Genomic DNA, 14,880 nt, shown 5'->3' on the forward strand with positions numbered 1-14,880 from the left:
TTCGTGATGAGAAAAGTGCACCTCGAGTAGAAAATCTACTCAAGCAGCAGCAAAGTAGCAGGGCCCTCTGGCACACCACGTGGGGCTGTTCTTGCTGATTTTTCAATGTGGAGGAAGCTCCTGTGCTAAAAATCAGTGTGACATGGCAATTCTGTCCACTTGCAGAACTCCATGGAATCACGCAGAGTTTTCATGGAACTCTGTGGAAATCCACAGAGTGAAACTCTGCGAGTTCCACCCACCTCTAATAACAGATAATGTGTTTGCACCTTCGGGAATGTGGTGCTATATAATCATAAATCCATAGCATGATTAGTCCATAAATCCACAGTGTATTCTTCACTAAAGGAACCTCAAATAGATTTCTCTAACTACTAGCCTCCATGTCTATTTTCCTTCTGTCTCATAATGAATTTTGATGAAAAATAGAATAGGAGCTTGTAGGGTCACATGGTAATAACACTGGGAGCAGTAGTAAGAACCTAACATTACCTTAAGGTGGTATTTTTGGTGGTGCTACATAAAAGGGGTGGATACACTTGAAAGTTTCTAGACTGTGCTCCTGATGTTCAGACCATGCAGTACAGAGCTGTGATTTCGGGAGCCAATTTTACAGACATTCTGAATATCTCTAAAGTGAAACACACATCTAAGTAAAAGCACATGCATAGTTAGTCATGGGAGACATTTGGAAATTGCTTTCTCTAATGTTGACTGCATATAGGGAATTTCGAAAAATGATTAAGAGGGCAGTAAGTCATGCATCTTTAAGGCTCATTACAATCGCTCAGTGCTTAATCACAATGAAGTGCACGTGTTTCTCTGAATACAATTGCTACATTGAGCTTAGATGAAGAATAATAGATTACGGTTTACCTTTGATCGGAGGCAGATGTCGAAGTTGGTGAAAAGCAGGGTGTAATCTTTGACTAATGTTTAACTACAAGGCCACCCCGAATGTACTCCTCTATGAGGTTTTCCCCTAGTTTAGCTTAGGGACCTCCTAAACACACGTTGATGAAGCATTCCTCTACTTAGCAGGACGGAAGATGTATACAAATGAGTATTGTATGTGTATGCCTGCTGTATGTGTATAATGCTTGCAAAGTAATATAAGGAATAGGGGTCCTTTGTCATGATGAAAGCCACAGAACCTGTATGGGACCATTGGTTGAAACATGTCAACCTACTAGATGCAGGAGTAATTATGACTCCTAGACATGCTTCAGCCTTTAATCAACTTGTTTGCCTCATAACAGAATAAACAGAACAGAATAAAGGTAGTTCCTGATGAAAGGTTCCTGGGATGTTTAGCTCATATTCCCACCTAACCCTCATCCATATGTGCTTCATGTGAACCCACAGGTGAGCTGGCCCTGTTCTGGGGAGCAAGGATGGCCGATGATGAAGTATGATGCTCAGGCGATGTGTGAGGCCATACCTTCGAATTTTCAGAATTAATTCACAAAGAATAAGAGGAGTGTTGATATATTGTGGTTGTATATTAAATACATAATCTGTCAAGGTCTAAAAGGTCTTCCAGAATAAGGAAAATATCCTAATGTTGCCCATCCTATGTCTCATTTGCCTAGTTGTGTTGTGTATTATAAGAGAGAGAATGCAAATATAGAACAGCCCACTTTTTCCTCTCGTTCATCCGACCTCCACTAGAGAGGGTGTCATAATAGAGTGTAACTTGGCAACCTGCCAAAAATAGATCCATGCGTAAATTGTTGTCGCTCTATAAAGTCGTAACATATCTGGGGTGCTCAGTGACACCTAAAGGTCAGTGCTTAAAATGAAAAAAGGCCTAATTCACCAGACCTTTTTCCAGTCCTTTTAACTATCTTACTATTAGATCCCCACAAACGTTGCCTTTATAAAGACCAATCAATGTTACCGTTGATCATCTCTAGGCAGTTGAAATTATTTGAGGTTTTTATCTGCCACATTCTTTATATGAACACATCTTGCTCTAGTGGTCTTTTCATCTTTGCTCTACTGGAGTGTAACTTTGATAGATTGAGTCAACAAGAGACATGTGTGTTCTGCGACTGGATAGTCTCTGACCATACCTTCATTAGGTGAGAGTTGGAGAATGACTGAGTGCTTGATGATCGTCGCCCCAGGAGTACGGGTGTATGTTATCGCATAGGCGCAGATCTTCACATTGACAGTCTTGTTTTCAGAGGTTGGGTTCTTGATTGCTATGGCTGCATTGATATCTTGACCAACTTGTGCTGATTCAGAAAGCTGGAACTCGCCAGAAAACTGCTCCTCGGATTCTTGATCATCAGAATCATCACTAAATTCATCGATGAGTTCATCGCTCAGCCACTCCTCGGGGGTCAAGCTCTCTGCAAACACTCCTGTTTTAAACAGCTTTCTGGATGCCTTTTTGAACACATATCTTTCCTTGTCTGAACCTGGCAGAAAGAAATTAGGGAGAAGGCATTAGTTTTTTTTCTGTATAGTGCACAATGCTCTGATGAAACAGGAGATACAATTCAAAACCAGAAGGCTCACTCTGCTATCTTGACCACTATCCTCTAACTAGTTATCATCAGCACATCAGCCACTACACTTTGAAGCTGCCTTGTATTATGAGATTCAATGTTTGAACTTTTAGGAACAGGTGTCTTCCTTTGGAATTGGCACAGGCTATATAATGAAGAAATATTTTGTGTGCTCTAATGTTTGTAATGATTATATCTGTAACACAATTGAAATATTATTGTTTTTAAATTACCTATGTGTTTTAAACATTTTATGGTATTACATCAAAGTAATTCTAAATACTTGGATGATAACGCATTAAGAGGAGTAGTGTCTATGAGTGTCTATGAGTGTTAGTTAGGGGAGGGAAAGTATGTGCCTTTGCACCTATGCATATCTGATTGCATTTGCCTCTGGGAGTTGATTGTTTGTGCCGTTGCCCATGTGGATACAGCGCAGGACTGGGTTAAAGCAGCAGTGGAAAATTTTTGATACCAGCTCGAAAATGTACAGAGGGAATGCAGAAAGTCAGACTGACCTTCTTCAGGAGGATTTGGAGGTAAATTATCAATGTGTCTGCAAGAAAATTGTGTTCACTCCTCATGGCTGGTTGAGCTGGATATCCGATTTCCCATTCATCCACCCTTAATAGTAGCCTTCATGCTGTCCTGTTGTCTCATATGGGGAGTCAAGAACTGTATGGGGGTGTGTACATGTATGATTCTGAAGGGGTGTAGAACTTGATATATTAGTTAATCGTTTGTGCAAAACTCCTGAAATATGCTATTTAAATATGTTCTTAACCACCATTGTGTTTATTTCGATGTAGCACATTTGTACAATTCAGCAGGTGTCAACATTTACATATTCTCCAATAGCATTATAAATATTGCATGCAACATAAATATAACTACTCAGGATGTCTAATGTTTTGCTAATAAATGTCATTAATGCCTATATTCCTACATTTTGTAACAAGCAAGAGAGAGGTTGGAAGACCTGCAAGCCTTAGAGTGGTCTTCCACAAAACATTTTGCGTTCACCCCTTCTGTTTTTGCTGGCCTTAGAACTTATCTCAATTTACCACTGCTAACCAGTGCTAAAGTGCATGTGCACACTACTTAAAACATTGTAACATTGGCTTGTTCTCAATTGGCATATTTAATTTACTCATATGTCCCTAGTAAATTGGTATTACATGTATCCAGGCCCAGTAAATTAAATGATATTAGTCGATCTGCACTACTTATTGTGCGATCTACATAAGTAGTCCTTCAAACATGTCTCAGGCTGGCTTTTCAGTCTGTCTGTGCAGTTTTAAGCTGCCTTGTGACTGCCTGGAAAAATAAACTTTTGTCAGGCCCAAACCTTCCTTATCAATGCATACAAATCACCCCTCGTGTGGGCCCTGGACAGCCCAGAGGGTAAGGTGCAGTGTATTTAAAGAGCTGGACATGTACATTCAAGCTCTACATGTGCTGGTAGTGAAAACCTCTTGTAAGGTTTTTTGCAGCACCCCCTCCCATACTTTCCCCCCAATTTGGACTACCTGCTGATGGTTTTTTGATGCTGAGAGTGCCCTGAGGCCTTCTAACCAGATCTCAGTGCCAGTGTTCTAACCCTTTACAAAGGTTTGTAAAAACAGACTCACTTATAAGTCCCTAGTATATGGTATATTGAGGGCATGTAAGGCAGAGTGTCCTCCCAGGGCTACAGCACTGATTGTGCCACCCTGTGTTTGACAAATTATGTAAAATGGCTCCCAGCTTGCCACTACAGATTGAAAGGTCAGTTCGACTATGCCATTACAACTAATGGCAAAATCATCACTTATCTTAACAATGTATGTAGGTTTTCTCTAAGGAAGGCCTAAAGAGCCCTGAGGCAGGGAGCTGTATAATATTAAGTATGACATGTAAGCTTATAAGTTTCTTAGCAGAGAAACCCCTAAAGTTGTTGTTTTACCGGGGAAAAGTTAGTAGCCCCATTGGCTAAAACAGGGTTACCGTCTTGCAGTTGAGCCTGGATAACTTCTGAATGGGATTGTGGCATTAAACCTGACCTGATTTCCTGGTCGAATATAATGTCACTATTAAAGTAAAGCAACTTTTAGAAAGCTGCCACTCTGTGACTTAGAGGGTCCAGTTGCCTCACAGGGGCTCTGGCCCACAGAAAGCTTTCTGCCCATCTGCGGTGTACTGTGAACAACTCCTAGGCTTATAAACAGCAGTACCCTGCTGCGGGAAGATGTGGCACTCCCCCCTTGCAGGATGACACCTAGAGTGTTAGCCCAAAAGGTGAGATTCAAAGGTGAAAATGGCAATAATACTCCTGAGGGGCTGCACTTTGTTCAGGTAGGCAGGCTTGACACAGGGTCAGCTTTAATAAAATTAGAAAGCCAAACAGCACAGCCAAAACTTGCCCCTAGGTCAGCTGGATCAGTGAGTGTGATCAGAGTCCAGATTGGCCGCCCAAGAAGGATGCTAGCCTCCAATGAAGGTTTTCATAGGGACCGCTGTGCACGGAGATCGGTACCCGGCCCCTGCAGGCCTTTTATGGTCTGGAAGAGGACCTTGAGGGACCCTGAACCCTGTGGCCAAAGTTGCACTGCACTACTCGTGGGCAGAGGAATCACCACAAAGGCAATGCGTTGACTTCACAGCAACCATACCATTTTTCAGCATCTTTTCATCCTATATCCTCACCATTAGGACCACTACATCAAACTTTAAATAGACCAATGTTTGTTTGTGGTTAAAATAAACAGTGATAAATCCTTCAAAAATCTGTACCTCCAGAACTTTGCTGTGTATTTTGCTCATTGAGAACTATAAAAATTCATATATTATAATCTATTTTTATAAACTGGCGTTGCTTTACATTTGTGTGGTTTGGCTTTCTAATTTCATGGTTAGGTACTGTTAAATGCTTTACACTAGGTTCCTTTGTGCAAGCCTTTCTACTTGAAGTCATAGCTATCCAGGATTGAGTTTAAGGTTATTCATACGGGCCAGAATGGACCCAGGACAGTCTTTGCGAGTGTATTCCACAGTAAGACTGCACAGCCATACCACATAATACACCCAAATCCTCACAACTCTTTAATTCCTTTTTCACTACTGCAAGGCCTACCTCAAATGTCCAACGGCCAACTACACCCAGTCATGTGATTCCCGGAACAGGCTGCAGGAGCCAAGTAATTGGGACAGGAAAATATAAAATATCTAAAAGTGGCAATTTCAAAATTGTAACTTATAAACGTGATTTTACCATTAAAGAGAATTTTAGATTACATTTGGTCAGACACTAAACATGAAGCCATTACAAGCTCCCAATCAAAATGTGTGCTTATTACATGGAATAAGTCAACCAAATGCTATCATATGGGAGAGGTAGCCCTCACAGTAGTGGAAATCACATTGAGTTTTTCACTAGGAGGACATGCCAAACTTAAAAGTAAATGTCCAACCTTTTAGTTACACTGTACCCTGCCCTATGTGTCCAAACTGGGTTGCATAGTGAAAAAAGAATGAGGTAATAAGCCCAGATATTTAGACTGGGGGAGAGTGGTTGAAAAGTTTCAGCACTCCGTCCATCATCTTGTTATCTTTGCTATGGGCTATATAGGGCTTATCTTGGGGCGACATATAAATATAATAAAATGGGAGTTTATGGCTTAGCAACGGGTTTATTTTGCCAAATAAATAGCCAGTTTAAAATTGCATTCAGGCTGCAATGGCACACCTGGGACATGTTTTAAGGTGCTTCTTAAGTGGTTTGCACAATATGTCTTGCAGGCCCATTAGTAGGTTTTAATTTACAGGCTCTGGATATATCGTATGCAACTTTACTAGGGCTTATAAGTAAATTAAATATGGCAACCAGGTCTAAGCCAATTTACCATGTTTTGGCAAGTGAGCACAAACACATTAGCACTGGCTAGCAGTGGTAAGAATGTTCTAAGTCCAGCAAAAACATAGTTAGCAAAACAAAAGGGTGAAGGTAAAATATTTGGCAAGAGACCACCCTAAGGCTGAAAGGAAGGCTCAGAAATAAGATAAAATTACAAACAGGTAAAAAGTGAATAATGGGAATGATATTGACCTCTGGGTTCTGAGGGAGATTAAAGAGAACTTAGCTTTTTCTCTCATTGTATAGTTGATGTTATTTATAACCCCTCAGTGAAAAATATCTCCATTATTAAGTGTATCCTTCTATAACTCAAAATATTGCCCAGCAGAATCTTCTTGTTTGTGCTTTCCTCTGTAAAGGACAATGTTACTCTGCAGGTGCAGTAACTTTCTTTAAGCATTCCTCTTTCATACATGGGATCACCCTTTGCATATGGGTTTGTGCGGGCAATGATCATGAGTTATAACCGAGTGATAAGTGCCTGCACAATTCAATGCTTAATTTGTCTTGGTGGTTGAGTGTGATGTGCACCATCACGCATTTTACCGGGACCAAGACACATTTTTCCTCATAAGTTTTCCACCTAAAGCAGGAGAGAGAAAGAAATGGGGGAAAGAAACATAGCAAACAGTAACAGGAAGAAAGTATGGATGAAGCAGAATCTGCAAGAGTGAGCTAAAGCTTCAGAAAGTGTATGGTGATTGAAGAAAGAGGCATGAGATGGCACCAAAACTAGGCAGTTGTAGCCTTTGTATACCCTTGCATTGTTCATTGCCAGTGGCGAGATCTTAAGAAGAACTTTGTCCCTTTGCAATTGTATTACTTTTTTTGAAGTTAAGCGCTAACCTGCATGACAATTTCTTAATGAACATAAGTTCTAACAAACATCGTCAAAGGAAGTTCGGGCCTATAGATTCTGCCAATGCCTTCTGGCTTTGTTTGTGGTACCTCATTGGCAAGATGCTGCGCAGCAGAGTGAAAATAAGGAAGCAAAAAAAAAAGTTTGATGAGGCAGCTGCATCAGCCACTTCATTTTGTAGGTGGCACATGCACGATGACGTGTGCACGTGTATGAATCACTATGCATGTGCACCTATAAAATGAAGTGGGGTTCATTTTTTATTTTACTGATCTGAGATCGATGGGTAAATTTTAAAAAAAATAGCATGAAAGAGCCGTTTTAAGGGGGATGGGCTGCAGCAGTTTGCTCCTTGGTCCTTCTCACCCTCCCAAAAAAAGACAGTGGACATGGGGGCAATGGAAGATCAGGTGGGGGGGTAGCGAGAACATGAGGTACAGCAAGATAGTGGTGGGAGTTGAAGCACATGAGTATGTAAGCAACACGAAAATGCTAGGGAGGCAGGGACAGGGCCGGACTGGCCGTAGCGGGCACAGGGTGTTCCCCAGTGGGCCGCCTTGGTGGGGGACAGTTTTGGACCCCTGTGAGGCCTGTTTTTGCTACTGGGGGCCGGATTTAATATTGGTCCACTGTAACAAAATCTGCTGAAACCAGCCCTGGCAAACAGCCTCCCCCCAGGGTGGGCCGTGCTGCCTGCAAGGGCTGGTTTCTGTTCCCAATCCAGCTGTGCGCAGGGAGTTTGTTGCAGAGAAATAAAAGAGAGAGCACTGGGAATTGGGTGTTCGGCAGGGGGAGAAACAGAAAAGGGAGAGTGCTGGAGCACACATTAACTCTCAAAGGATGCTTTAGAAAAAAAGAGAAAAGTGGTTGCCTGAAAGGGAACTGTGGAAGTTTGGAAGTCAATCTGAGAGATTGTCGAGGCAGAATTCCAAGGCAGGGACAAACCCAAGATGGACAAGGAAACCCATTAAATCATTGCCGCTTCGCCACAAGGACTCTGCCGGTATTTTTTTGGACTTTGTTGGGGGCAAAAGAAGAGCGTTCCAGAAGGACTTAAGGTCCCAGGAGCCCGGGTGTTGCCGCCATCTGTGCCTGAGGCGCGCCCACAACCCGCCCACAGCCGCTATTTAACTTCTCACGGCACAAGGACTCTGCCGGTATTTTTTGGGAACTTTGTTGGGGGCAAAAGAAGAGCATTCCAGAAAGACTCAAGGTCCCAGGAGACCGGGTGTTGCCGCCATCTGTGCCTGAGGCCCGCCCACAACCCGCCCACAGCCGCTATTTAACTTCTCGCGGCACGTGCTGCGCGGTTGCTGCTTCGCCACAAGGACTCTGCCGGTATTTTTTGAGACTTTGTTGGGGTCAAAAGAAGAGCGTTCCAGAAGGACTCAAGGTCCCAGGAGCCCAGGTGTTGCCGCCATCTGTGCCTGAGGCCCACCCACAACCCGCCCTCAGCCGCTATTTAACTTCTCGCGGCACCCGCTGCGCGGGACGCACGCAGGTGCGCGCCGGGAGAAGCCCGGGACAAGGGCGGGACCGTCTGCGGCCGTCCGAGCCCGGAGGAGGCTGGACTGGGCCATCCCCTTTGGTTTATATCGAACAAGGTACTGGTTACGTTAAACTTTGCTGTTTAATTTCCAGAGGTACTGTTAATTGTTAAGGCGACTGGTGCTGTTTTCAGTACTTTAATTGGAACTTTGTTTTTGGCCAACAATGAGCAAAAGGAAAGGTGCCGCCGGGACATTCGATGATTTTCTAATCAGAGCAGAAACAGTACTTTGCCACGAGATTAAAATGACACAGAGAAGGCTATCACTCGATCCGTCCAATCTCCCCGCATATAGGCAATCTACTGTACTGTCACCTGTTGTTATTATACACGAGAACAATAGTAGATGTTTGCAAACCTCTCCTACTATTTCAAATCATTGTGCGATATAAACATCACAAACCGAAGAGGGGCAATTAAGCGCAAACGAACCAGGGACTGCTGGAATATTTTCAAGACTAAGACCACAAAAACAAGTAGAAGCACTGAAAGGGAAAACAAAGGAGAAAAAACTGGAGACAAGAAAGGGAAGTCTGGGTCATCTGCAAAAATTAACAAAGGGGACTCAAATGTACAAACACATGAGGAGGGTTTATGTAGAACAATTGGGGAACAAACAGACATTGATCATTGTTAAAGCCAAAGAAGGTTAAATGTGATGGAGGAAGGGGAAGATTGTACTGTTGTGGACATTTTTAAAAATGCACTAGATTTGATTCAGACCAAAATAGATGAAAGTTTAAATACAAAAATGACGGCATTAGATAGTAAAATCGATCAGTTGAATCTCACCATAGCCAAACTGTCTACTGTAGTTGAAGAAGGCAACAGAATAATTGAAGGGGGGGCCTGCCTACTATTAGAGTTGAGGGCAGCAAACAAGGAGATTGTGAAAGCCAAAGATGTGGTACAAGGCCCTAAACAATCATGCCCCGTTTCTGTAAATCATACCAGGACAGGGATCAGACCAGAAGGGTCAGGGGACAGTGTGCCCCTGAGTAACCTTCCCCTTTTATTTGACAATAGAATACATCACGTGGGGAACGATAGTGTAAGGGCGGTTGTTCATAGCCCAAAGGGGACTGACTTGATACCCAATCCTGATATTCTGAGCCTACCACCAGCTGCATGTCCCTATATATTAGTATTAACAGGTATACCTGCCCTAAGGAGAGAACAGAGGGAAACTTGGGACAATCTTAAGAACAAAGTAGTTGAATGGCTCTCGAAATATAAAAGGTTTAATCCTTACATGTCGAGCGAAATCTTGATGGTGAGAAGGGTAGGGTGGGTGGGTGATTCACCAAAAGACATACCAGGTGACTGTATTGTTGTAAATTTTAGACACCCCCATACTGTCAGTAAGCTACTGAAAGCATACGAGGAGATGCCAACTCAAAACACTAGCATCCACGCCCTACCACTAGGGTATTTCTACAAACCAGTTGTAAAAAGACCAATTTATAATCCAGATATTTTCACATTCCCTGTAGCCTTGAATAGCTTCCAAGAGCTAGTTTCTTTGGAGGCAGTGGATTGACCACAAATTATAAATATTATGGTTTCAGAAATACAGGAGGTTCCCGTAGAGTGTGATTCAGAGGGGCATCATACTCATTACGAAGTACCGGTGGTGGGAACAGAGCAACAGGCCCGTGAAATTTCACCATGTACTCCTATAGTAAGAGTAACATGTGAAAGCTCACCGGTAAGGGCAGTTAACGGTACTGAAAACTTGATAAGAAATGTATCTTCTAGTGTAATAGGCCACAATCACAATACGGATCTAAAACTGATATCCTGGAACATAGCCGGGTTCAGCAGAAATGTCAGTGACCCGAGTGGAGTAATTATATTAACACGAGTGACATCTGTATTCTCCAGGAGACATGGGCTATTAAAACCATACATAGGGTAGAGTATAACACTTTTCAAAAAGCTGCTGTTCCTTCCGTGAGAGAAAGGCCGTCTGGTGGCCTTATAATTTGGGTGAAAGTGACTCTTAATATTAATGTCATCCAATTATATATTGACTCTCAAGATGTCCTAGGGATCAAAATTGTTACCATAGACAAATGGGTTGTACATGTATATAATATTTATAGTAGCCCATGCCCTTCATACAGGGAGTCACCACAAATAGAAAAATTGGACTCACTTTTAAACGCGCTAGATCCTGGAACAAGTATAATACTGGGTGGTGACTTTAACTGCAATTACGAACCAATTACAAGGTTTGGAAATCTATTAGATTATGAAGACAGGGCCAATAAGATACCAGCAATGAGTAGTAGTGGGACAGTCCCAGGAACCACCCTAGCTTTCCAAATTATGAGGGTATTGGTTGGCAATGGTTTGAGGGCATGCAATAGTCGTTTACTATCGGACAGCCCAAAGGCCCCCACTTTTTTCAGAAACAAGTGCCAGAGTAAAATTGATTATTTTATCCTGTCATTAGATATCTGTCCGTTTGCTGTAGACATAGAGATTAGACCCAGAACAGAAAGTGACCATCGTCCACTTGAGCTTCTCCTACACAGCAGTATAGCGCATAGCGCATAGCGAGACTGAGAGAAATACTCACACTAGCTCAGACGACATTATAGTCAGCAATAATCGTTGCTCAGTTAAATGGGCGTACATGCTGAGGCATGACAATTTGTTGCCAAATATTTACAATATTTTTGCCACAACATTCGGTCTATATGATGCCTCCAAAGACGGGGAAAAATCAATCCTAGAATTACATAGTGGGTTTTTTAAAGAACTTATTCCAGTGGTTACAAAAAAAACAAAAAAAATTGGTGGAGATGGTAATTCACAGAATGTAGGGAAATCCTGGTATAACAAGGAATGTCGTAGTGCAAAGGCCGATTTAGTTCACGCAATAAAAAGCAAAAATATGTTGGTAGTTAAAGAGGCCAGGACTAAATATAGAATAATCCAAAGAAAGGCGAAAGCATCTTGGGATGAGGAGATCTGGTCCAGCATGTTAATCGCAGCTAAAAACCATGACCAAATGTTGTTCTGGAAAATAGTGGCTAAAGTTAACAAAAAAGAAAAAGGATCCAGGGAAGTCTTTCTTGATGAGACTTCTTGGATCGATCATTTTACCAAGCTATATGACGCTCCTGAGGAGGAACAGGTTCCTATTGAGGCTGATACACTGTTGATTTCAAGCATGGACGGTTTAGTTTTTGATCTACAGGAAACCGAAATAGCTATTAATTCGGTCAAAAATGGGAAGGCCCCTGGACAAGACAAAATTCCAGGTGATTTATACAAGCACGAGACTAGTATCTGGGGCCCTTATATTAATTGCTTATGTAACGTTGTAGCGGCAGGCGCAGATCTCCCGGAGGCATGGAGGGGAGCGGAAATCATTACAATTTTTAAAAAGGGCGATAGGAATGATCCCGCAAACTATCACCCCATCAGTTTAATAGATATCTTACAAAAGATTTATGCAAGGCATATTTTAAATCGCATAAATATTTGGATGGAGGAAAAAGCGGTGCTTACAAAGTACCAAGCAGGGTTTAGAGCCAAAATAAGTACTATTGACCAGGTCCTAAGGTTTTGTTGCCTGTGCTGGAAATATGTTACCCTGAGAAAGGGTCACCTTTATGTAGCTTTCATAGACCTCCAGGCTGCGTTTGATCTAATTCCTCGCAAACTGTTATGGGAGACCCTTAGAGATTTAGGGCTACCAGACAATCTTTTAGAGCAGATCATAAAGCTACATGACAATAACTATGCAAAGGTTAGGTGGGGCCCAGGAGGAGAACTGACAGGACAAATACCGATAAAGAGGGGGGTTCGTCAAGAATGTGTGTTGGCCCCCACATTGTTCTCCTTGTTCGTCAACGATATTCCCTTTAGTATGGAGGATTGTAGTAATGATTCTCCTAAATTGGGGGGCGAGAGGGTCCCAGCCCTCCTTTTCGCTGACGATACCATACTCATATCTCAAACACCTAGAGGCCTACTGAACCTATTAAACACATTTGAGGTATATTGCAGCAATAAAGGCCTTGAGATCAATGCCAAGAAAACAAAATACATGGCCATAAACCCCCATAAAAGTTTTAAGGATAATTTGACTCTAAATGGTTAAAAAATCGACCATGTACAACATTTTAGCTATCTGGGTGTTTCCTTGGATTCTAATTTGCTATGGAAATGCCAGATAGAAAAAAGTAAAGTAAAATTCACGCAAAACTTGCTACCCATTATGAAAAGACATGGAAATAGTCTAAACAAAGCAGTTTCGCCAGCTCTGGAGATTTTTAAGTTTAAAGCACAGGCAGCTGCATTATATGGAGCTGAATTATGGGGACCCATGTGCAAAAAATCTTTCGAAACTGATGAAAAAAATTTATTTAGAGCTTTATTGAGAGTACCGATCAGTGGGAAACATCCTTTACAACGCAACTTTTACCACGCAGTGCCTTTACGATGCAACTTTTACAACGCAAACCATTACAACGCATTGCGCTGGGGGGCGCTCTAGGATAGGGAGTAGATTTAATTTACTATCCAACACCTTCCCTAAAATCCACGGGGACTGGAGTTGGAATAGTAAATTAAACTATTCACTATCCAACACCCCTAAACACTATGCGTTGTAAAGGCATGCATTGTAAAAACCGCGTTGTAAAGGCATGCATTGTAAAAGCATGCATTGTATGTCATACATCTCCGATCAGTACACCGTTACTAGCGCTCATCTAAGATCTTAACTTGAAACGTACTGACTACCATGGAATTTTGAGACCTCTGATGCTCTGGGTCAGAATCTGGTCCACCCCTGAGTTGTCAAACTATAAGGACGGTCTGAAAGAAATAATGGATTTGAATTGTAGTAATACAATTTCATGGTTCAAACACGTTAGATCTTGGTTAACAAAAATTGGGTTAGCACATTTTTGGGCCGATCCATCCACATTATCCTCAACCTCGAAGAAAATTTTTAAATTATCATTCTGAGCCCATTTAAATCATAACACATTGATTGGAAGAGTGTACCGATCAATAACAAATAGTTTCCTCACGTTTAAAGATACGGCATACTATGAATGCTTTCTAGATGAGGTAGAACCACCGTTAGCCAAGACACTTTATATGAACTATTGATGTGGCATTTTGCGGATAAATGCATGTGTAGCAAGGTGGTCTAACAATAACAGCAGAGACCAATGCACTCTATGCCAAGGTGAAGCTAAGGAGGATGAATTTCATATTTTGTTTTTTGCCCGGCTTATGTGGCACCTAGAAAAAGATGGATCAAACCCCTTTGCCAAAATATAGGTGTAAGATGTTGTAAAGAGGCAGGTAGAATCTTAAAAACGGATACCAGCCAGGTTATTGTTTTTGGCATCAGCAGATTTTTGTTAGCCACGAATTTTATTAGAGTTAAATTGGGTTTAAAATTCTAGTATAAATTTCTTGTTTTAAAAACCGCAAGCTGCTCCACGTTTTATGGTTATAACAAATTGGTAGACCTATTCACTTATTTAACCAATTCCATTATTAAATGTTGGATTGTTGAGGTCTTACTGGCAAATTCTTATATACTTTTACTCGTATATATGCCTTTTTACATTTTTAACTATTTATAGAAGTTTTATATGTAATGATGATCGCCCCCGAAATTGTCTCCCCGAATCTCTGTTAATTGTAACATACCTCGCTTGCCATTGTTCAATCGTGCAAATTATGTTACTACATCGAGTTAATATGAATACGTATGCGTTTTTTAATGTATCTTTTACGGTAAAATGTACCGAAATAAAGATTTTTGAACTTGAACATGAACATTAAGGGCCAGATGTAGGTAGGGTTTTACCGGTCGGTAACGGCCGAATTCGGCCGTTACCGACCGGTATTTGGCATTTGATATGTAGGGGCAGGTAAACAGGGAAAATCGGTAATTTTACCGATTCGGTAAATATACCGGTCGGTATATTTACCGACCGGTATATTTACCGAATCGGTAAAATTGATATGTAGGTGGGACTCTTCTGAGTCCCACAAGGCCTACAAAATCGGTATTTTACCATCA

General features: G+C 41.7%; 1 protein-coding gene across 1 annotated transcript in view; it reads right to left on the bottom strand.

Moving 5' to 3' along the window:
* The window catches only part of LOC144768420 (protein-glutamine gamma-glutamyltransferase E-like), a 204,263-nt gene that overhangs the window by 47,305 nt on the left and 142,078 nt on the right, over nucleotides 1-14,880 (bottom strand). Inside the window, exon 10 of the mRNA XM_078652063.1 lies at nucleotides 2,076-2,426. Within this exon, the coding sequence (XP_078508189.1) occupies nucleotides 2,076-2,426 (351 nt within the window). The remainder of the gene's footprint in view (nucleotides 1-2,075; nucleotides 2,427-14,880) is intronic.

The sequence above is a fragment of the Lissotriton helveticus genome, chromosome 7 (genome assembly GCF_964261635.1).
Source record: "Lissotriton helveticus chromosome 7, aLisHel1.1, whole genome shotgun sequence".
NCBI lineage: Eukaryota > Metazoa > Chordata > Amphibia > Caudata > Salamandridae > Lissotriton > Lissotriton helveticus.